We start from the raw sequence: 23,318 nt of genomic DNA on the forward strand, positions 1-23,318 counted from the left end.
GGTAAAACATCACCATTAACACTATACTTATCCAAAGATCTCCTATCTCTTCTCTATATGTTGGTACTTTAAATCCCACAGAATACTGTCCCCTGACTTAATCCAATTTGCCTTCCCCCTGCAACTGACCACATACAAGAGTAGGTGGGAGCTGTGAACACCAATACACCAGCTGGAAGAAAGAACCCACCAACAAAGGAACTACCAGAGGATAATAAAGGAAGATGGTAGAGGAGTGAGTGCAAGCCACACTAACTTCCTCTCATGGCCAATGTGGAATTACAACTAAACTGTGGAGAAATTATCCAAAAAAACCCCTGAACAATAGTGAGAGAGAAGCCTTATAGCCTCAGACAGACTGGAGAACCAGCTTTGGCACAACCTGTCTGCACCTGTACAACAGTATACAAGACGTGGTGGGCGGAGTGAACCCCAGACAACCAGCTGGATGTAAGGACCCACCAAAGAAAGACCCCAAAACAATCAAAACCAAAGACATACACAGAGCCAACATAAATGACAGCTCAAGAGCAGCAAGTTCAGGAGATCAAGGAGACTGCACCACTGAATCTTACAGGTTTCCTACTGCAGAAGTTCGTACCACCGACCTAAAGAGTCAGACAGATCAAATTAAGAACCAGAGGCTAACAAGAGGAGTCCCACAAACAATGGGACAACAAAAAAACAAACCCCAAATGAAAAGAAAGGAGGAAGCGTCAGAAAGAATGCTAAATGAAATACAGGCAAGTCAACTTCCAGATCTTGAGTTCAAAACAATGGTTACAAGGAAGCTCAATGAGCTCACAAAGAATTACCATAAAGTGCAGAAAAACTACAATGAACTCACTGCAAACTATATCAACATGAAAAAGGAAACAGAATATTTCAACAAGGGCCAAGAGGAAATGAAGAATACAATTTCTGGATTGAATAACACAGTAGAATGAATCAAAAGCACGCTAGATGAAGCAGAGGATCGAATCAGAAAGCTGGAGGATGAGGTAGAAAAAAACACCCAGAAAGAGCAAGAAAAGGAAAAAAAACTCAGAGAGAAAGAAGAGGTGTTAAGGGAACTGCAAGACAATGAAACATAATTATATCCATATAATACAGATATCAGAAAGAGAAGAAGAGCAAGGGACAGAAAACCAGTTTGAAAAAGTAATGATAGAAAAATTCCCTAATTTGATGAGAAAAAGTCACACAAATCCAGGAAGAACAGAGAGTCCCAATCAAGAGGAACCCAAAGAGGCCCACTTGAAGACACATCATAATTAAAATGGCAAAATTCCAAGATGAGACAATCTTAAAGGCAGCAAGGGAAAAACAGAAAGTAACAAAAAAGTCAATGACAACACTATAAGCCAGAAGGGAATGGCAAGAAATATTCCAAGTAATGAGAACCAGAGGCCTGCAACCAAGACTACCTATCCAGCAAGCCTCTCAATTAAAATGGAAGGCCAAATAAGGACTTTCCCAGACAAAAGAAGCCTCAAAAAATAGACATCCCCCAAAACAGCTCTGCCAGAGATGCTAAAGGGTCTGCTTTACAAAAAAGAAAAAAAAAGTGAGAGAGAGAGGAACACAGGTATGAAAAATGGCAATGAATAAGTACCTATCGATAATAACCTTAAACATAAATGGATTAAATGCTCCCAATCAAAAGACACAGAGTAGTTGAATGGATAAGAAATCATGACCCACAGATATACTGCCTACAAGAACCCACCTTGGAACAAGACATCTACATAGACTGAAAGTGAAGGTCTGGAAACAAATATTCCAAGCAAATGGACAGGAAAAAAAAGCTGGGGTAGCAATACTCATATCAGACAAAATAGACTTCAAACAAAGGGCCATAAAAAGAGACCCAGAAGGTCATTTCATAATACTCAAAGGAAAAATCCATCAAGAAGACATAAACATTGTAAATATATATGCATCCAACATAGGAGCACCCAAATACATAAGGAAAATCTTGGAGGACTTCAAGAAAGATATTGACAGCAACACATTTATACTAAAAGATATTAACACCCCACTGTCAAAAATGGACAGATCTTTCAAACAAAGTATCAACAAAGACACTGCAGCATTGAACAATGTCCTAGATCAAACAGACTTAACTGATATATATAGAGCCTTTCATCCCAAAGAAGCAAAATACACATTCTTTTCAAATGCACATGGAATATTTTCAAAGATAGACCACATGATAGGACACAAAACAAGCCTCAAACAATTCAAGAAAACTGAAATCATATCAAGCATTTTTTCTGACCACAAAGGATTGAAACTAGAAACCAACCTCAACGGAAAAACTCAAAAACACTCAAACTCATGGAGCCTGAATAGCATGCTATTAAACAATGAATGGATCAAGAATAAGATCAAGGAAGATATCAAAAAGTTTGTGAAAACAAGTGAAAATGAACTCACAACAACCCAAAACTTATGGGAAACAGTGAAGGCAGTCCTGAGAGGGAAGTTCATAGCAATACAAAAAGATTGAAACATTTCAAATAAACAACCTAACCCTATGCCTAAAAGACCTCGAGGAACAACAACAAAGACAGCCCCAGAGCAAGTATAAAGAAGGAAATAACCAAGATCAAAGCAGAATTAAATGACATAGAGACTAAAAGCACAATTCTAAGGATCAATAAATCCTTAGATTTACTGATTCAGGAGCTGGTTCTTTGAAAAGATAAACAAAATTAACAAGCCTCTAAGCAAAAAAGAAAGAAAAAGAGAGAGGATCCAATTAAACACAATCAGAAATGAAAGAGGACAGATTACAACTACTACCACAGAAATACAAAGAATTGTAAGAAATTACTATGAAGAAGTATATGCCAATAAATTTGAAAACCTAGGTGAAATGGACAAATTTCTGGAAAAATATAATCTTCCAAAACTCAATGGAGAAGAGGTAGAAACCCTAAACAGATCAGTAACAGCTGATGAAATTACAGCAATAATAAAAAATCTCCCAACACACAAAAGCTCTGGACTGGACAGTTTCACAGTAGAATTCTACAAAGTATTTAAGGAAGAGCTAACCTCTATCCTTCAGAGACTATTCTAAAAAATCCAAGATGACAGAGGACTCCCAAACTTTTTATGAAGCCACCATCATCCTAATCCCAAAACCAGATAAAGACACAACAAAGAAAGAAAACTTCAGGCCAATATCACTGATGAACATAGATGCTAAAATCTTAAACAAAATATTGGCAAACCGCATCCAGTAATACATTAAAAAGATCATACATACACCATGAGCAAGTGGGATTCACTCCAGGGATGCAAAGATGGCACAATATTTGCAAATCAATAAACGTAATACATCACATAAACTAAATGAAAGACAAAAATCACATGATCATATCAACAGATGAGGAAAAAGCATTTGATAAGGTACAGCACCCATTTATGATTAAAACACTCAGCAAAGTGGGAATAGAGGGAGCATACCTCAACAGAATAAAAGCCATATATGAGAAACCTATAGCCAACATTATACACAATGGGCAAAAACTTAAAACAGCTTTCCTACTAAGATCAGGAATATGACAAGGATGTCCACTTTCACCACTTCTATTTAACATAGTACTGGAAGTCCCACCCACAGCAATCAGACAAGAAAAAGAAATAGAAGGCATCCAAATTGGAAAGGAGGAAGCAAAACTGTCCTTGTTCTGTGTACATGATAGCATAGACAGAAAATCCTACAGATTCTACCAAAAAACTACTCAACCTAGTAAATGAATTGTCAAAACAGCAGGGTTCAAAGTTAATATTCAGAAATCAGAGGCATTTTTGTACACCAACAATGAAATATCAGAAACAGAAATCAGGAAAAAAAAATCCCATTTGATACAGCAACAAGAAAAATAAAGTACCTAGGAATAAGCCTAACCAAGAATGTAAAAGACCTGTACTCAGAAAACTATGCAACAGTGAAGAAAGAAATTAAGGAAGACACAAACAAATGGAAGCATGTACCATGCTCATGGTTTAGAAGAATTAACATCATCAAAATGGCCATACTACTCAAAGCAATTTATAGATTCAACACAATCCCTATTAAAGTACCAATGGCATATTCACAGATATAGAACAAACATTTCAAAACTTTATATGGAACCATAAACGACTCCAAATAGCTGCAGCAATTTTGAGAAAGAAGTTCAAAGTAGGAGGGATCACAGTACCTGATATCAAACTGTATTACAAGGCCACTGTAATCAAAACAGCCTGGTACTGGCATAAGAACAGACACATAGACCAATGGAACAGAATAGAGAGCCCAGAAATAAACCCAAGTCTCTATGATCAAGTAATATTTGACAAAGGGGGCAAAAGCATAAGACGGAGTGAAAATAGCCCCTTCAACAAATAGTGTTGGGAGATCTGGACAGGTACATGCAAAAAAATGAAATGAGGACCAACTTACACCATACACAAAAATAAATTCAAGGTGTATAAAAGACTTAAGTATAAGTCGTGACACCATAAAAGTCTTAGAGGAGAACATAGGCAGGAAAATCTCAGATATTTCACACAGCAATATTTTCACTGATATGTCCCCTGAAGCAAGGGACATAAAGAAGGAATAAACAATTGGGACCTCATCAAATTAAAAAGCTTCTGCATAGCTAAGGAAAACAACATTAAAATGAAAAGAGATCCAACTATATGGGAAAACATATTTGCCAATGATACCTCAGACAAGGGTTTGATCTCCAAAATATATAAAGAACTCACACCACTGCACTCCAGGAAGACAAACAACCCAATTAAAAAATGGGCAAAGACACTTTTCCAAGGAGAACATACAAAGTGTACAGACAAATGAAAAGATGCTCAGCATTTCTAGCCATCAGAGAGATGCAAATTAAAAGCACAATGAGACACCACTTCACACTGGTGACAACGGCCATCATAAACAAAGCAACAAACAACAAGTGTTGGAGAGGGTGTGGAGAAAAGGAAACTCTAGTGCACTGTTGGTGGGATTGCAGACCGGTGCAGACACTATGGGAGAAAGTATGGGAGAAACTAAAAATGGAACTGCCTTTTGACCTGGCAATTCCACTGCTAGGATTATATCCTAAAACTCTGAAACACCAATCCAAAAGAATTTACGCATCCCAAAGTTCATAGCAGCAAAACCTGCAATAGCCAAGTGCTGAAAGTAACCTATGTCCATGAGTAAATGAATGGATCAAAGAACTATGATACATTTACACAATGGAATAGTACACAGCAGAAAGAAAGAAGGAAAGAACAATAAAAATCAAAAGTATTAAAAAAAAAAAAAAAGAAAAGAAAGAAAGAGAGAGCTCCTACCCTTTGCGAAAGCATGGATAGAACTGGAGAGCATTATGCTAAGTGAAATAAGCCAGGTGCTGAGGGACAAATACCTTATGATCTCATCTTTAAGGGGAACCTAATCAACAAAACAAACAAGCAAGCAAAATATAAGCAGAGACATTGAAATTAAGAACAATCTGACAGTAACCAGAGGAGAGGTGGGAGAGGACAATGGGGGGAGGTAAAGGAGAAAGGGTTTTCAGGAACAACTATAAGGGACACATGGGCAAAACCAAGTAGGGGGTGGAAGCAGGGGAGGGAGGTGGGGATGGCTGGGGTGGGGGGGGGGGGTGGGGGGGTAGTGGTCAGGGGAATATGCAGACAACTGTACTTGAACAACAATAAAATAATTTTAAAAAATTTCAAAAAAGAATACAAATGATAAAACCCAAAAGTAAATAAATAAATAAATATATATATAACCCCCAAACAAATAAATATATAAATATATATAGAGAGAGAGAAATAGATAGATATAAAACCAATAGAAATTTCAAGAAAGCAGGAAAAAAAAAACCTTTTTCTAGATATGGGCAAAACTCCTCCACAAATTAACAACCATTACTACTTTAAAAGATTCCTAACCAGGGGGAGATTCTCAACGAGTTCCATGGTAGTGCCAACAACCGGTATAGTACAGCCAATCCTATTTTAAAGGGGAAATGGTGGAACACTCCCCAAAAAGAAGAAATAACATACAGCTCTAAGCAACTGTTACTATGGCAATAAGCCACTGTCTTTTCCATATCCTCCAAATATTTAATAGAAGACATAATGTTTCAGTAAAACCTTTTGAGTTTATATTTAGTAAGAAATTTAAATTTCCATAAAATACCAGACAAGTCAAAGTCCAATATATCCAGCCTTTGAGAATTAAAAATAACATACCTAAGATCCTGAACACTTTCACCAAGTTTTTCCAAAAGAAATTTTATATCTTCGCTGATATCTTCATCATCATACTTTTGCTGTTCCAAGTTCTCCAGTTGTTTCAGAACTTTGCACTGAATCATAGCCAGAGCATATTCTTGGCGAGTTTCTCTTTCAGTTGATTTTTCTAAAAAGTTCTGGTTTAAAACAAAGATATAATTTGTTACATGATGTTCTCAGACCTCTGCACGTCCTTTTACACCCTCTCTCCTCCTACTGACAGGTTATCTATCACCTTTAAGTGGATGACTATATTGCAAATCCTTACTTCTTTCCTAAGCATCTGTCCGTATCAGAAATATACTTCTGATTCCTTCCTTACTTACTAGCTTACTAAATATTTTATTTTTTTAAGATTGCATTTATTTATTTTTACAGGACGGGAAGGTAGGAAGAAAGAGGAAGAGAAACAAAAATGCACAGTTGCTTCTTGTGCAACCCCTGCTGGGTACCTGGCCTGCAATCCAGGCATGTGCCCTGACAGAGAATCGAACCTATGACCCTTTGGTTCACATGCTGGCGCTCAATCCACTGAGCCACACCAGCCAGGGCAGCTTACTAAATATTTTAAATTATTGGCCCAGACAAACCTCAAAATACTACTCGGTAACTAAATCCATCACAATCCTTTCTCAAGCCTGCTCCTGTGCACACCACTCAACTCTCCATTCACTGGTCACCTAGATAACTTAGGGTACTAAGAAAGAATGTTTTTTTCAGGCATTTCTCCAGTTTCCAGTCAGTAACTATTTCCCCGCTCCAATCAAAATATAAGTGCAGAATGAACAGCAATAAAAAAACCTCTGTTGCTTGAACAATTATCAGAAAAGTTTTGTGACATTCAAGCAAATTCCCCAGTTATGTTCCTGTGATTTTCACAATTCCAAATAAGTGTACCAAAATTTGAAAAAATATTTATTTTTGTAAGCAAGTTATATTATACCAAATAAAAACAAAGAGATTTAGCTTAGTATATGGCCATTATTGTGATCAATCCCTACCAAAATCCCAATGGCATTTTTCACAGAAATAGAAAAAAAAAATCCTAGACTTTATATGGAACCACAAAGGCCCCAAATAATCAAAGCAATCTTGAGAAAGAAGAACAAAGCTGCAGGCCTCAGACTTCCAGATTTTAAACTGAACTACAAAGCTACAGTAATCAAAACTATACAATAATGGCATAAACAGGCACAAAGACCAATGGAACAGAAAACAGCACCCAGAAATAAGCCCTTACCTCTACACTCAACTAATATTTGACAAGGGAGCCAAGAATACTCAGTGGAAAGGAACAGTCCTTCAATAAATGGCATTAGGAAAATTGGATAACCACATGCAGAAATATGAAATTGGACCACTATCTCATATAGCTAACAACAATTCACTCTGAATGGATGAAAGACATGAAACTACCAAACTCCTAGAAGAAACAGAGAAAAACCTCTTTGGCAGTGGTCACGTAAACAACATTTTGTATAGACCACCAAAATCATAGGCAACAAAAGTGAAAGTCAACAAGTAGAACTACATCAAACTAAAAGCTTCTTCTACATAGCAAAAGAAACAATGAAATAAAAAGACATCCCAGATGGGAGAAAGATATCTGCAAACAATATATCTGATGAGGGGGTTAATACCCAAAATATATAAAGAACTCATACAACTCAATAACAAAAAAAGGCAATTAAAAAACAGGCTAAGGATCTGAATAGACAGTTTCCAAAGGAGACATTCAGATGGCCAACAGGTTCGTTAACAGGTGCCTGATATCCCTAAACACCAGAGAAATGCAAATCAAAACCACAATGAAATGTCACCTCACACCTGTCAAAATGGCTATCATCAGCCTTGGCTGGGTGGCTTATTGGTTGAAGCATCATCCAGTGCACCAAAATGCTGTGGGTTCAATCCCCAGTCAAGGCACATATGAGAAGCAACCAATAAAGGCCTGTTTTCTCTCTCTCTCTTCCCACCTCGACACCCCTCTCTCTAAAAATCAGTAAACAGTACGTTGGGTGAGGATTTAAAAAAAATGGCTATAATTAAAAAAACAAGAGATAACAAGTATTGACAAGGATGAGGAGAAAAGAGAACACCAATGCTCTGTTAATGGTAATGTAAACTGGTTATAGCCACTATGGGAAATAGTACAGAGACTCCTCAAATTAAATTAAAAATAGATCTACCATCTGATGCAGCAATTCCACTTCTGAGTATTTACTTGAAGAAAAGCACTAACCTGAAAAGATAACATGCACCTCATGTTCACTGCACCATTATTCACAATAACCAAGATAGGAAAACAATCTAAGTGTCCACTGAGAGATAAACATGTAAAGAAAATGGGATGTACATAGTCATACAATGGAATATCATTCATCCATACAAACGCAAGAAATCTTGCCACTTGTGACAATATGGATGGACCTAGAGGGTATTATGCTAAGTGAAATAAGTCAAACAGAGAAAGACAAATACCATATGGCTTTACTTGTATGTGAAATCTAAAACAAAACAAAAACAGACTCATAGATACAGAGATGGAACTGATGCTGCCAGAGGAGAGGTGGGTGGGTAGAAAGGACAGGTGAACTGGAATATAGTCGATAATATTGTGGTAAGTGTGCATGGTGACAGACAGTTATTAGTATTACTAATCCTAAGGTATATAAATGTTGAATCATTACATTATACACCTGAAACCAATATATTGTATACCACCTGTGCTTTAAAAAATAGATTAAATTTTAAATAGATTAAAAAAATGAGTCCATCCATACTAATAATTATTTAGATGCCAGTGAAACTAAACATTCCAGCTAACAGAGATTACTAGAATACATAAAAGTTCAAAGTATATGTTCTCTAAAAGAGACAAACTTTAAATATAAGACATATATAGGTTGAAACTGAAAGATGGAAGTCCATAAGCATAAGAAAGCTAATATGTCTATATTAATTTCAAATAAATTAGGTACCAAGACAAAGAGCATTACTAATAATAAGGGACATTTCACAATGATTCAAGGACCGATTCATTAGGAAAATGTAACATAGATTAACATCACAAACAGCATTTCAAAATACATAAAGACATAACCAGCAGAATTGAAGGAAGACACTGACAAATTCCCAGTAGCTGGAGATTTTAACAACTCTCAGCAATTGACAGAACCAGTAAACAAAAAAAATTGGTACACAGAAGTTCTGAATAACACTATCAACCACCATGATTTAATTGACATTTATAGAAACTATACATCCGGAAGATACACATTCTCTTTAAAGTGCAAATGGTACATTCACCATGACAGACCACAAGATAAGCCATAACACAAGTCTCAAATTTCAAAGAATTGAAACTGTGTAGAATAGTATGTTTCATGACCATAATGCAATGCAATTAAAGATCTGAAACTGGGAGGAGACCTAAATTCTGATAACCTCTCCCTTTATGAAACTCTTCCTGTCTTCCTTTGCTTTTGTGCAATTTTACTTACTGTTGTAACTTTTCTGTTACCTTTTCCAGTTACTTTTCTTACTACTATCTCTTCTAACATCAGAAACATACCAATGCTCCTCTATTCATAAGGTCCTTTGTTATTTTCATTGCCTATTTGTTGGCTAAAACATTAAACTTCATATTTAAGATATTAGCATAACTACTGGTTTCAACTATACCCTCAACATGGTCAATACAACTAATATAGAATAAACCTCTCATACTTTTCTGAAATTACCTCTTCTGTCAATTCTCTAAGATATGAGCACTTCGAAACCCAGTCATAATTGATTCCCCCCTTTTCTTCAACTCTATGTTAAAACAATCAATTAGCCTTATATTTTTCCTTTAAAATATGTTTTAATTTTATCTCCCCATCTCATTGTCAAGAAACTTACTTAGGAAACTGAATTTGCCTGAAAAAAAAAATCCTAGAGAATCTGGCAGCAGTGTATGCTTCTATTATTATTATTATTATTATTATTATTATTATTGACATACAATATTATATTAGTTTCATATGTTCAATATAGTGACTCAACATTTTTATACATTATGATCACCACAACAAGTCTAGTAACCACCTGTTACTATACATAGCCATTATAATATTATTGACTATATTTCCTATTCTGTACATTACATCCTTATAGCTATTTTATAACTGGAAGTTTGTCTCTTAGTCCCCGTCACCTTTTTGACCCATCCCCCTCTAGAAAGCATTAATTTGTTCTTTGTATCTATAAGTCTGTGTTTTGGTTTGATTTTTAGATTCTACATATAAGTGAAATCATAGGGTATTTGCCTTTCTCTGTCCTTTAAAGACCTTAAAACTCAAATGCATCTTCACCTCAACAAAACCAAAACTGTAAATGTCATCTTGGCCTTCATCCAAGTAATGGTGCGGAGGCATCTTGACTTCACTAAGAACAGATTGAATTCAAGTGGCAATCAGATCTTTCCCTCACCAAAACTCGTAGCCTTATAAAATACATGTTAAAGCTGAGCTTCTCAAAGCATCTGTGGAAAAGACCAGTTTTGTTTGTTTTTTAATTTACAATCAGTCATGAATAAATTACTTTTATAAAATACAACAAAAATGTACTTGTAGAAAAATAAATTTTAAAAGACATGCCAAAAACAAGCTTAAATTTTTACTAAGTTTAACAGTCATACAATTATTCTGTCAAATTACCTAACTTTCTAAATTCTTATCCTCACTTTCTATACTTACATATTGAAGACCGCTAACTAACACTTGACAGCACTACCGTGACATGTGGATCACACCTGAAGTATCACTGTATTAAAAAAACTTACCCTGAGATTAAAAACCTCTCAGTCTTACAAGATCCCATCCAAGCCTCATATCTAATGAACAATATAGAGAAATTCCTGAAATAAGGGACAAAGGATAGACCTGGGAATAAAATTTCTTGGTAGCAATACTTCTGTGTCAAAGCAGCAGGCAAAAGAGTTCCCATACACTTAAACTCTGCGGTCTTCTTTGAAAGGACCGCAACTGTGAACTGTCTGCACAGGAAGGTATAGGTATGTGCATATCTTCGTGGGTGTGTATATGTATGTGGGTGTGAATTAAACATCATGACTAATATAAGTAATGAAAATTCCATTGGTGGTATTTTTTCTAAGCCTTTCTACTGAAAACCAAACAGTTGTAAAAATATAATTTATCTCACTATCTGATATATTATGTTCTGATATATTATCATCTTGATTAAGCAGAACCAAAAATAGAAATAAAACTCACAACAGATGTAAAATTTTAAACAAATATGATCTTCAATATTTTCTTAGTCACGAGTTCAAAACATTCTTATTTACTTTAGGAACTAAGGACTGACAAATCAATTTAACCAAGAGAATAATATTTGGAGAGACCTGGAGTTCAGTACCTGCTATAAATAAATAAGACTGACATTTTTTTAAAGTAATTCATCCAGCCAAGTGGAAAAAAAATAACTGGTAGCTGCTAGATTTCTTCATCCCATAGTAGCTCAACGAACTTGATGAAGTCTTCAATACAAAGATTTCCTTTCTGAGTTTCAGGATGTGGGAAAAAACACATAAGTAGATTATCCTCAAACAACCTTATCAGTGAAATCTTTGTCAAAGGTTTTAGAATTTGAGAAAAATAAAGAAAAAAGGACACATTTTCCCCCCACATATTTGATGGTCTAAATCAAAAGGCCTTATGATGTCCTTTCTAATGGCTCAATTTTAATCCAATTATGTACAGTACATCAAATTTGTAGATGTCTAAAGACAGTATTTTGATTTTCAGCCTTATGTTCACCTAATGTTTGTACTGTCACAAATTAAGCACAGGAGAGTAAAAAAACCCCTAATATTTCTGCCAATAGATGGGATCTATTTTAAATAATTTCAAATCTAAATTAGAAAACAGAATCTCAGAGAAGGTGGTATCAGCAATAAATAGGATAAATATGAGGTGGGAGGTGGGCAGAGTGTGGCCACAGATACAGTTCAGAGCCCACTGTAGTAACAGCAAGCCATGGTACTGAGGAAGAAGTTGGGCTGCATCCCTCACGCTATAGTTTGGAGAGTAGGAGAGGCAGAAGCAGCATCCCTCCAAGGAAGGGCACCTACCTTCCCCGAACCCCACTGTGGCAGGACCCAGTAGAGGTGGCTGGGAAGCCTTAAATACCACATCAGTGCCAACAAACATTGCTGACAGGGAAATAAATCTGCAAGATCCCAGGCATGCCTCCCCTGCCCTACCCATCCCAACAGAGCCCAAATAAGCGGTGAAGATGCTTTGCAAACCACTACTGGGCCAGAAACTATTAGTAACATGAAAGAAGCACTGGGAGCTCACAAAACAGGTTCTACCACCAGCCAAATGTCCCCACCCTATTGCCCTGTAACTAGGTAAGCTGGTCACAGATTGGAACACCTACCATCTCAAAGGGTATGTAGCATTTTCCTCAACTAAAATGATGTTGCTCCACTACAATCCCAGAGGCACAAATAATGCAGGTAAGAAAAAACAAAAACTTGCACTGTAACATCTACCAGAAAACAAAAAGTACCCTACCTATTAACCTACTAAATTGTTGAGAACTAAATTTAAGTATCTAAGCAAGAAAAGAGTTCACAACATCAAATGCACAGGCAATGAAATAAGCCAACAAATGCCAGGAACAACAAGGTAATGTGAGAGCACAGAAATACAACGAAATATCAGCTTTAAATGACAGACCACATGGACTTGATAATTTTACAACTTTCTTCCCCCAAATATCGGAATATTCTTCTCTAGAGCACACTACAGCATTCTCAAGGAGAGACTATATATTGGGGCAAAAACTAGTCTTAGAAACTTAAGATTGAAATCCTACCATGCATATTCTCCATAAACAGTGTGAAACTGGAAATAGCTACAGAAGCAAGCTAAAAAACGCCCCCACAAATATATGAACATTAAGCAACATGCTACTGAATAAATATTTGGTCAAAGAAATAAGAGATGAAAAGATACATAGAGACAAATTAAAATGAATATATGACATACCAAAATTTGGGGAATGCAGAAAAAGTGGTACTAAGAGAGAAACTTATAGCATCACAGGTCTATCTCAAGAAACAAACTAAAAAAATCTCAAACAATCTAACATTACACCTTAAAGAATTAGAAAAAGAAGAGCAAATGAAGCCGGAAGTCAGTAGAAGGGAGAAAATAACAAAAATTAACCAAAAATAAACAAAATAGAGAAAAAAAGACAAAACACAGAAAACAGAAAATAGAAATAAAAAGCTGGTACTTTGCGAAGATTAATAAAATTAACGAAACTCTAGCTAGACTCACTAAAGTAACAGAGAAAAGGCTCAAATAAAGCCAGAAATGAAAGAGGAGAAGTCACAACAAACACCACAGAAATACAAAGGATTATATAAGAACACTATGAAAGGCTTTACACCACCAAATTCAGTAACTTGGAAGAAATGGACAAATTCTTAGAAAAATACAAACTTCTTAGACTGAACCATGAAGAAATTGAAACCTAAATAAAGTGATCTCTAGTAAGTACATTGAAACATTAATCAAAACCTAAAAAACAAAAAGTCTAGGACTGCATGGCTTCATTGGTGAACTCTACCAAACATTCAGAGAAGATTTAGTACCTATCCTTCTCAACCTCTTCCAAAAAGTTAAAGAGGATGTGATACTTCCTAGCTCATTTTAAGATGCCAGCATTACCCTGATAATAAAACAAGGAGAGAACACATAAAAAGAAAAGTATAGGCCAAATCTCTGATGAGCATAGATGCAAATATCCTAAACAAAATACTACAAATTGAATGCAACAATACAGTAAAAGGATCGTATCTGAAAATCAATCAATGTGATACAACATATTAACCAAATAAAAGACAAAAATCATAAAGACAAAGATCGTATCCATAGATGGGGGAAGTATTTGACAGAATACAATATCCATTTATAATTAAAACAATCAAAAGAATGGGTATAAAAGGAAGGTATCTCAAATTCATGAAGGCCATATAAGACAAATGCTCAGCTAATATACTCATTTGTGAAAAACTAAAAGCTTTTCTCTTAAGATCAGAAACAAGACAAGGATACCCACTCTTGTCACTGTTATTCAACAAAGAACTCTAACCATAGCAAAAAGTCAGTAAGTAAATAAATAGACAGACAGATAGCTGGCATCCAAATGGGAATGAAAAAGTAAAACTGTCACTATTTGCAGATGACATTTTATACATATAGAAAACCCTAAAAAATCCAACAAAAACTATTACAACAATAATAAAATACAGTAAAGTTGCAAAATACAAAATCAATATAGAAAAATCTGTGTTCCTATTTTGTGTTCTAACAACAAAATATCAGAAAGAAAAATGAATAAATTCCACTTAAAATTACAAAAAATAAAATAAAATACCTAGGAATAAACTTAACAAAGGAAGTGAAGGACTTACACACTGAAATCTACTAACATTGTTGAAAGAAATTGAAGACACAAAAAAATGAAAAGATATTCCAAATGAAAAATGGAAAGAATGAAAACTGGAAGACTTAACATTGTTAAAATGTCCATATTACCTAAAACAATAGGCAGATTTAATGTAATCCCTATCAAAATCCCATTGGCATTTTTCACAGATATGGAACAAAAAAACCTCAAATTTGTATGGAACTACAAAAGACCCCTAATACTATTCTACAATGATATATAATCAAAACAATATAATATTGGCAGAAAAATAAGCAAACACATAGTCCAATGGAACAGAATTGAGAACTAAGAAATAAACCCACACATATATGGTCAAGTAATTCTTGACAAAGGAGCCATAAACATACAATGGAGAAAGGAAAGCCTCTTCAATAAATGGTGCTGGGAAAACTAGAACGCCACGTGTAAAAGAATGGAACTAGAATGCTATCTGAAACCATACACAAAAATTAACTCAAAATCAATTAAAGATTGGAATATAAGACCTGAAATAGTAAAATATAGCAAAGAAAACATAGCACTAAACTTATAGACCTTAGTCCCAGAGGAATTTTTGTAAACTTGACCCCAAAGGCAAAACAAAAAGGCAACCAACCAATATATTTGCAAATGATGCCTCAATCAATAAAGGGCTAATATCAAATATGTAAAGAACTAATTCAGCTCAACAACAACAAAAAATAAACAATCTGAAAAAAAAATGGGCAGAGGACCTAAATAGACCCTTTTCATGGGAGACTGACAGATGGACAACAGATATATGAAGAGATGCTCAACATCACTAGTTATAAGGGATATGCAAATGAAAACCACAATGACATAACCAACTCACACCTGTCAGAATGGCAATTACTAATTAAGACAAGTAATAATAAGCATTGGAGAGGAAGCGGAAAAAAGAGAACACTCGTATACTGCTGGTGGGAATGTAAACTGGTGCAGGCACCATGGAAAATAGTATGGAGGTTCCACAAAAATCTAAGAATAGAGCTACCATATGACTCGGCAATCTCTCTTCTGGGTATCAACTCCCCCAAATTTGAACACACTTATTTGTAAAGATATATGTACCCCTATGTTCACTGCAGCATTATTCACAATAGCTAAGACGTGGAACAACCTAAGTGTCCTTCAGTGAATGACTGAATAAAGATGTAGATATGTATAGTGGAATACTACATAGCCATTAAAAGAAAAAATATTGTTATTTGCAACAACATGGATGGATTTTAAGAGCATTATACTATATACAGATGATGTGTCACAGAACTGTACACTTGAAACCTATATAATTTTATTAACCAAGAGTTCAAGCTACTCTCCCAATAATCTAGTGCTGAAATTCACATCTACATCTGTCCACTCCGAAGCCTACAATCTTTGTAAAAAGCCATACTGAAAGGAAAATTAGAAAAGAGTTACACTACTGTACTCCTTAAGTTTCCATAAAAAGTAGATAATCTATTTAGAGAACTTTTAAATCAGAAATCAGGTCAAAAGAAAAGCTAAGAATCTTAGTCTGACTCTAAAGGTCTTGTGACTTTTTGAGGTTTGTATATTCTTCTTCATGATAACCTCATGAAGTCACTCTATCAAAGACAAAAATTAAAAAAAAATACAACATCCCTGAGAATACATATCTTGGCATATTTATCCTTCCATACCCTCAGTAAGTAACACGTTCCTATCACATAAATGGTCTTCAGTATACATCTGATGCAATGATAGGTGAAAAGATATTCCATTAATGGGAACGGGGGTGGAGGGGGAGGAAGGGAGAGGATAAGGACAGGAAGGGAAGGGGAGGGGAGGGAGGGGGAAGAGAAAGTGAGAGGGAAGAGCTCAAAGGCAGGATTCAACTAATATCAACTAACACTTCTCATCTATTATATAGATGACCCTTAAACAACCCAGGAGTTAGGGATACCAACCCCTTGTACAATCAAAAATCTGAGGACAGCTTTTGACTTCCCAAAATACTTAACTACTAATAGTTTCTGGTTGACCAGAAGACTTAGCAATAACATAAACAGTCAATTATGTACCGGTATTTATGTACACTTTATGGTAGCAAATGATAAAATAGACTAGTATCCACATATATTTTGTGCATTTACGACATACCAGCTATTTATTTTTTTTTCAATATTTCTAAAGTATGTGATTCATCTGCAAGTTTTTTGAATTGTCACAAATCTCAAAAAAATTTTCCAATATATTTATTGAAAAGAATCCATGAATAAGTGGACCCACACAGTTCAAATCCTTAATAGTTCAAGTTAAGGATCAACTGTATAAGAATATTAGAGATACCTAATGTTTTGAATGACCCCTATTACAAAATAATGATCTAAAATGAAAATCAGTGGGAGGGAGGAGGGAATAGGCAGGGACCAAATACTAATCAAAGTCTATGGGAAGCTCAGATAGAATAAACTACCTGTTATTCTATATTCTATATATAGAATTTATTCTGTGTTCTATATATATACTATATATATAATGTTCAAAGCATTTTATGCTGGTCTTTAAAAGTAAATCTCAATCCATTACTATAAATTACTAGTATCTGATTTCGTTCTAAAAGTCATAGCACTTACAAAACTATATTATCTAAATAATACTTATTAAAAGTATGTAAGTTTACTAAAAATGAGAGGGAAAGACACAAGTGTTGAGATATATTATTTGAAACAATAAAACAGCTAAAATAAAACCCTGGTATCTATCTATAGCAACTCTCTTTCCTACACTTACATTTTACTTTAACAAGCAAGTTACCTTATTAACCAATTATAAAAAGAAGTAATTTTATGATAAAGGTTTATAATCGTCAACATTTGAAAAAACAGATTATTTTAACTTAAAGGTGTAACTAACATACAAAAAAGGATAAGTAGATATAAACTGAAAAAAATATTATTCATTTCCATGTTAATTACTTAGGCAATTGTTGATCTATTTCCCAGAAGTGAAAGTTATACAAAGAAAAACTCAATAATAATCTAAAACATCTTTCTAGGATAATCTAATTGCAAACACACTGTGTCAAGGGTGACTATCTTTCCCAACAGTTTTATGAGACTGTAAAATGTATCTTAATATCTGAGAAGTTTTCATGCCAACTTTATAAATAACTTCCAATTTAGGAAAAAGTCCATGCACCAAAAGAAAACAAAGACCCTATCTCTGTAGTCTTGCTTTCGGTGATTTTGTTCAGTGAATTATTTTAACAAACTTTTAAAGAAGATTTTATTTATTTTTAGAGAGAGAGGGAGGGAGGGAGAAAGATAGGGAGAGACATATTGATCAGTTGCCTCTGGATCGTGCCTCAACCAGGGACCAAACTCATAACTCTCAGGCATATACCTTGCCTGGGAATTGAACCAGCGACCTCTCACTTTGTGGGACAACACCCAACCAACAGAGCCACACCAGTCAGGGCATATCTTAACAATCTTTTAATGCAACCATAATCTTAACATACTCATAGAAAATTGCTAGAATATGGAAGCAGCCCAAGTGTCCATGAACGGATGAGTGGATAAAACAACTATGTGACATTTACATAATGGAATAGTACTTGGCCGTAAAAAGAAGATAATTTTACCTTTTGCAACAATATGGATGGACCTGGAGAACATGCTAAGTGAAATAAACCAGTTGGAGAAAGACAAATACCATATGATTTCACTCATATGTGGAATCTAATGAACAAACTGAACTAACAAGGAAATTGGGGACGGACTCATAGACGGAGCACAGGATGACAGCTAGTGGTGGGGGAGGGGGTTAAGGGATGGAGGTATTAAGCAAAAAGGAAAAATGACTCATGGGAGTGGACAATAATATGGTGATTGCTGGGGGGAGGAGGGTATTAGGGGACTAAAAGGTAATATAAAAAATACAATAAAGATTAAATTTAAAAAAACTCATAGACAAGACAACAGGGTGGTGATTGCCAGAGGGAAAAGGAAAGGTGGGTGGAGGCAGATGGGAGAGGGTGAAGGGGGGATAAATGGTGATAGAGGGAGACGACGTGGGGCGGTGGACACACAGTGCAGTGTGCAGATGATGTGTTATGGAATGGTACACCTGAGACCTGTATTATTTTGTTGGCCAGTGTCACTGCAATAAATTCAATAAAAAATAATTTAAAAGAAAAACTAGATGTAGGAGGCACTGAGTTAAATTCATTCTCATGGAATTTTATTATCATATTTTTAATTATGGAACCAAACAAAGCAGCCAAAAATTAAAAAGGAGTTTAACTCAATAAAGAAACCAAAAAGTACATCATTAAATTCAATACCACTACCCTACTTCCATAGAAGGTTTTTCAACTTTCACTTCAGTGTTTTTTTCATCCTTCATATGATCCTAAATAGTTACTGAGGGCCTACATACGCCAAACATTCATTTAGTCAACATTTATTCTCTCAAAGGCATTAAATATGAGCACATATAAAGTCCAATGACAGACTTAAGAGGAATGACATTAATCTTACCGGACACATGAACAGAGTTGCAGCACGGAGAAGCTAAGCAACTTTCCAAAGGCACAGAGAGCAGCCCAAGAGCACAGCAAACCCGACTTCGGCCGTACATGCTGGGCATGCACACAACCAACCCATATGCACACATTCTTTGTAGTATCTGATGCAAAGCATGATCTGACCAAATTGTGAAGAAACAAAAATTCTGCTCCCCCCTAACTATTCAGTTTTTCCATGCCCACTGCAATGCATCCAAAGTTGAACCCCCATGTGGGAAGGGAGCAAAAATTATAAATTATAAGCATTAAAATATCAACAAGCTTCTTCTATATCTAGAAGGGAGAATAATGTAATTCATACTATTTTCCTTAATATTTTTCTATATATCAGTTTTTAACCACAAGACCATATTATTTTTATAAGCAGGAAAAGAATCAAACTATTAATATTTCCATTTTCTTAAATGGTTAAGTGCTCAATTTGAAATAGAAGAGTATAATATAATAAAGGTTCCTGTGACTACAGTACAGCAGAAAGTTGGAAAGACAAAGAAATTCAAAACAAATAGGTGTTTTAAGTCTTCACAAAATAAATATATCAATTTGAAAAGATGACATATATATTTCACCACAGTGAATACAATTTAAAAGCAGAATCAGCTCTTACTCATGTTTCATCAGGGTAGGGCACAGTACACAATGAAATAGCAAAATTAGATCTGACAGTCTTTTTGAAGACACTGGGGCTTTGGTGAGCAATGTCTCACAAGTATGAAAACAAGTCAGGGTGAGTCAGTAACAACAGGATGGCTGAAAAATGTGTGTTGGTCCCACTAGTTCAAGGCCCAGAATGGTAACAGAGATCAGCAAAGCTCCATTTTACAGAGCATGTCTGTGCCTTCAGAAAGCAAACGGCCACAACTACCAGGATGGTATCGAGAGCCTGACTCATGTGCTCCACTTATTCCCTTAACATTCACTTGAGAATGGGGGTGTGGGACGGAAAGGCAATAATCAATACTTCTACAACAACAAATTACTACCAATTCCAAAAGGTCCTTTCTTCATTTGCTAACATTTATCAACCTCTCTCCACCTTTGTACTTCAAAAAAAAAATTAACATGCACCTTCCTAAAACCTCTTCAGGCCTCTCTCTGAAGCTTTCCTAAAACCCCCTATTCTTACCCTCCACCTCTCTTATATTACTTTTACTCTTGTGTATTACTTGTCATTGCATTGCACTGACATTACTTATTTACATACTCTGTCTTCACTAAACAAGCCATTTGATGTCAAGCTATATCATGAGCACCTGTGCTCCCTAATGATTAGCATAATAGAGCTGGGAAAAAATGAGATTCAAAACTTGTTTGTGAATTAGCCTAAACTCTAGCAACAGAAGGAGACTGTCAGAAGATCCTATTTCTAGAACTTTTCATCTTTACTAAATAAATGAGAATATGGATAATGGAACACTCATGTAGAAGAAAAAATATATTCAGTTTAGCTATTAAAATACTTCAGAGCTCATTAATACAACCTATTCTGATTTAAGGATTGGTTACTACTTTATCTAAATGAGACTCAAATTCACCCCATGTAGACAGTTTGCTAAAGTAAGTAATGGCAGAGACAATACACTGAGGAAGAAGAGTAGAGAGAGAGGTACCACATTTACGTATTTCTTAAGAGTAAACCTCTCAAAGTCCACAGAACAATTTTTATACAAAAATGTAAAATTTTGTAAATAAGGATAATCAAAAGCAATCTAATACATTAAACATTTGGTCGACAGGTGACTGGCATTTATCATATCTAGCAAGTCACACTTTCATTTCACTTTCCACTCTTTCAATGAAATTTATACTGAACTTTACTTCTCCTTGCCTTTAGTCACTCATTTAACACTTGTAGGCAGCTAGGAAAAACGTGAAGTTTGATGGCTTTCACAGCTGGTATTTTCAGCAAAGAAATCTAATTCCTTTGCCACATGACTTATGTTTCTCCTTCTCATGGTTTTCTCTCCTTTTAATGCCACTTTCAAGGTTCCTGAGAAAATGCCCCAAGGAAAAAAAGATGATGCCAGAGTGGTTAAGAGGGCGGCTTTGGAGCTAAGGAGATCTCACTGAAATTCTGATTCTATCACTTACTGAGAAATTAATCTCCAAGTTTTAGTTTCCTCATCTGTAAAATTGAAAATAATAATAGTACCTATTGAATTATCATGAGGATTAAATTAGACAATGTACAAAAATCACTCAAATTATAACATTTATTATTCTGATTATCAAAGACAGGTTAGCATAATGGTTAAGAGCATGAGTCAGACTGTCTGAGTCTGAAATCCAGCTCTGCTGCTTCCCGGCTCTTTTAGCAAATTACTTAACCTCTTGTGGCCTCGTGCCTATTACATGGAGTTCTTGGGAGATTAAATGCATAACACATTTAAAGCAATTAAAACAGTGCCTGACACAGAACAAGCTCTCAATAAACATTAGTTATTACTATTATTATTATTAACTACAAACTTCTAAAAAAGAGTTATTACACATCAAATTTTAAACATTAAAATGTGACAAATGCTATGAATAAGCAATTTATAGGAGGAATATAAATGGCTGATAAAAATCATAAAAGATGCTCAGCTTCACTCATTAACAGAATACAAATTTGAAACAATGATTTCACTTTTCAACTAATTTTGTAACTATTAAAAGATTATATTAAATCTAAGGAAAACAATGGAAAAATATATACTTCCAATATATGGTTGATGAAAATGTAAATTTGCACATTTTTGAAAGGTGATTTGATATTATCTATCAAAATTGCAGAAAAGTATATTCTTGGGCTCAGCAATTCCATCTCTAGAACTATACTCAAGAGAGAGAGTCATCAAAGCAGGCAAATATGCGTAAAAGAAACTAGGAACACCCTACATGTCCATCAATAGAACACTGGTTAAATAAACCACTTTACACGAACATGGGTAGAACGCAGCCACTAAAAAGAATACTAGTATTATGTTAATTGTTAACTGTTAAACTATCCTATACCCACCTATGTAAAAGAATTTTATGTCTATTATTTTTACTTTTTATCCAGTCCCAGAGATTTCCCTGTTTTGCTTTCTCCCACCTCCCAAATCTATCACCAAAGATTTCATGTAACCCCCTTCCATCATCTCCTTTGATTCTGATGTACAAATTAAGTGGTAAAAATGCCATTTTCTGGAGCATTTTCTCACACCCTTGAGATTTTGCATCCCGGTAATTACAATCAGTTTGGTTCAAATAAACCCATAAAAAAATTTAAGAAGAAAAGAATACTGAATATCTACACATATAAAAATATAAACATATTCATTACATACTGTTAAGAATAAAGTTAAAGAATAGTATTTATCACATGCCATTTTTATTTTTAAACACAAAACAATTATACAACTATTTATATATTTACCTGTAATGCTTAGAAAAATTAGAAAGATGTCAGTGACTGTATCTAGCAAATATGATGTCAATGTTATTTAAGTGTTTGCAATATACCTGTACTACATTTATTTTTGATTTGTTGCTTATTTAAGAAACCATAATAACAAAAATAATTAAAGAGAGCTTCTGAAGCCAGTAACTTGGATTTGCATGTCTACCACATGTTTATAGTTGCCGCAGAAATACTGCTTGTCAGTAGATCCAAAATCTGAAATACAATTCCATACTAAAATAAGGGCCCCAGAAGAGAAAAGCCTCAATGATAGTCTCTTGAAACACACTGCAACAAAAAAGGACTTCCTTTTTTAAAAAATTGAGTTTCTTGGGGTGGTGACACTGGTTAACAAAGCCAGAGAGGTTTCAAGTGTACAACTCAACAAAAAATCTGCATACTGTATCATGTACCCATCACCCGAAGTAAAGTCTCTGCATCCCCATTTAACTGTCCTTTGCCCTCTTCCGCCTTCCCATAGCCCCTTACTCGGTC

General features: G+C 35.0%; 1 protein-coding gene across 4 annotated transcripts in view; it reads right to left on the reverse strand.

Annotated features, from left to right (window-relative positions):
* Positions 1 to 23,318, reverse strand: part of ATP6V1H (ATPase H+ transporting V1 subunit H) — a 116,876-nt gene that overhangs the window by 50,566 nt on the left and 42,992 nt on the right. For all 4 annotated transcript variants that reach the window (XM_045186094.3, XM_045186093.3, XM_024578261.4 and 1 more), the window contains one exon: positions 6,268 to 6,446. In XM_045186094.3, coding sequence (XP_045042029.1) covers positions 6,268 to 6,446 — 179 coding nt within the window. The remainder of the gene's footprint in view (positions 1 to 6,267; positions 6,447 to 23,318) is intronic.

This window comes from Desmodus rotundus, chromosome 8 (genome assembly GCF_022682495.2).
Source record: "Desmodus rotundus isolate HL8 chromosome 8, HLdesRot8A.1, whole genome shotgun sequence".
In the NCBI taxonomy this organism is placed as follows: domain Eukaryota; kingdom Metazoa; phylum Chordata; class Mammalia; order Chiroptera; family Phyllostomidae; genus Desmodus; species Desmodus rotundus.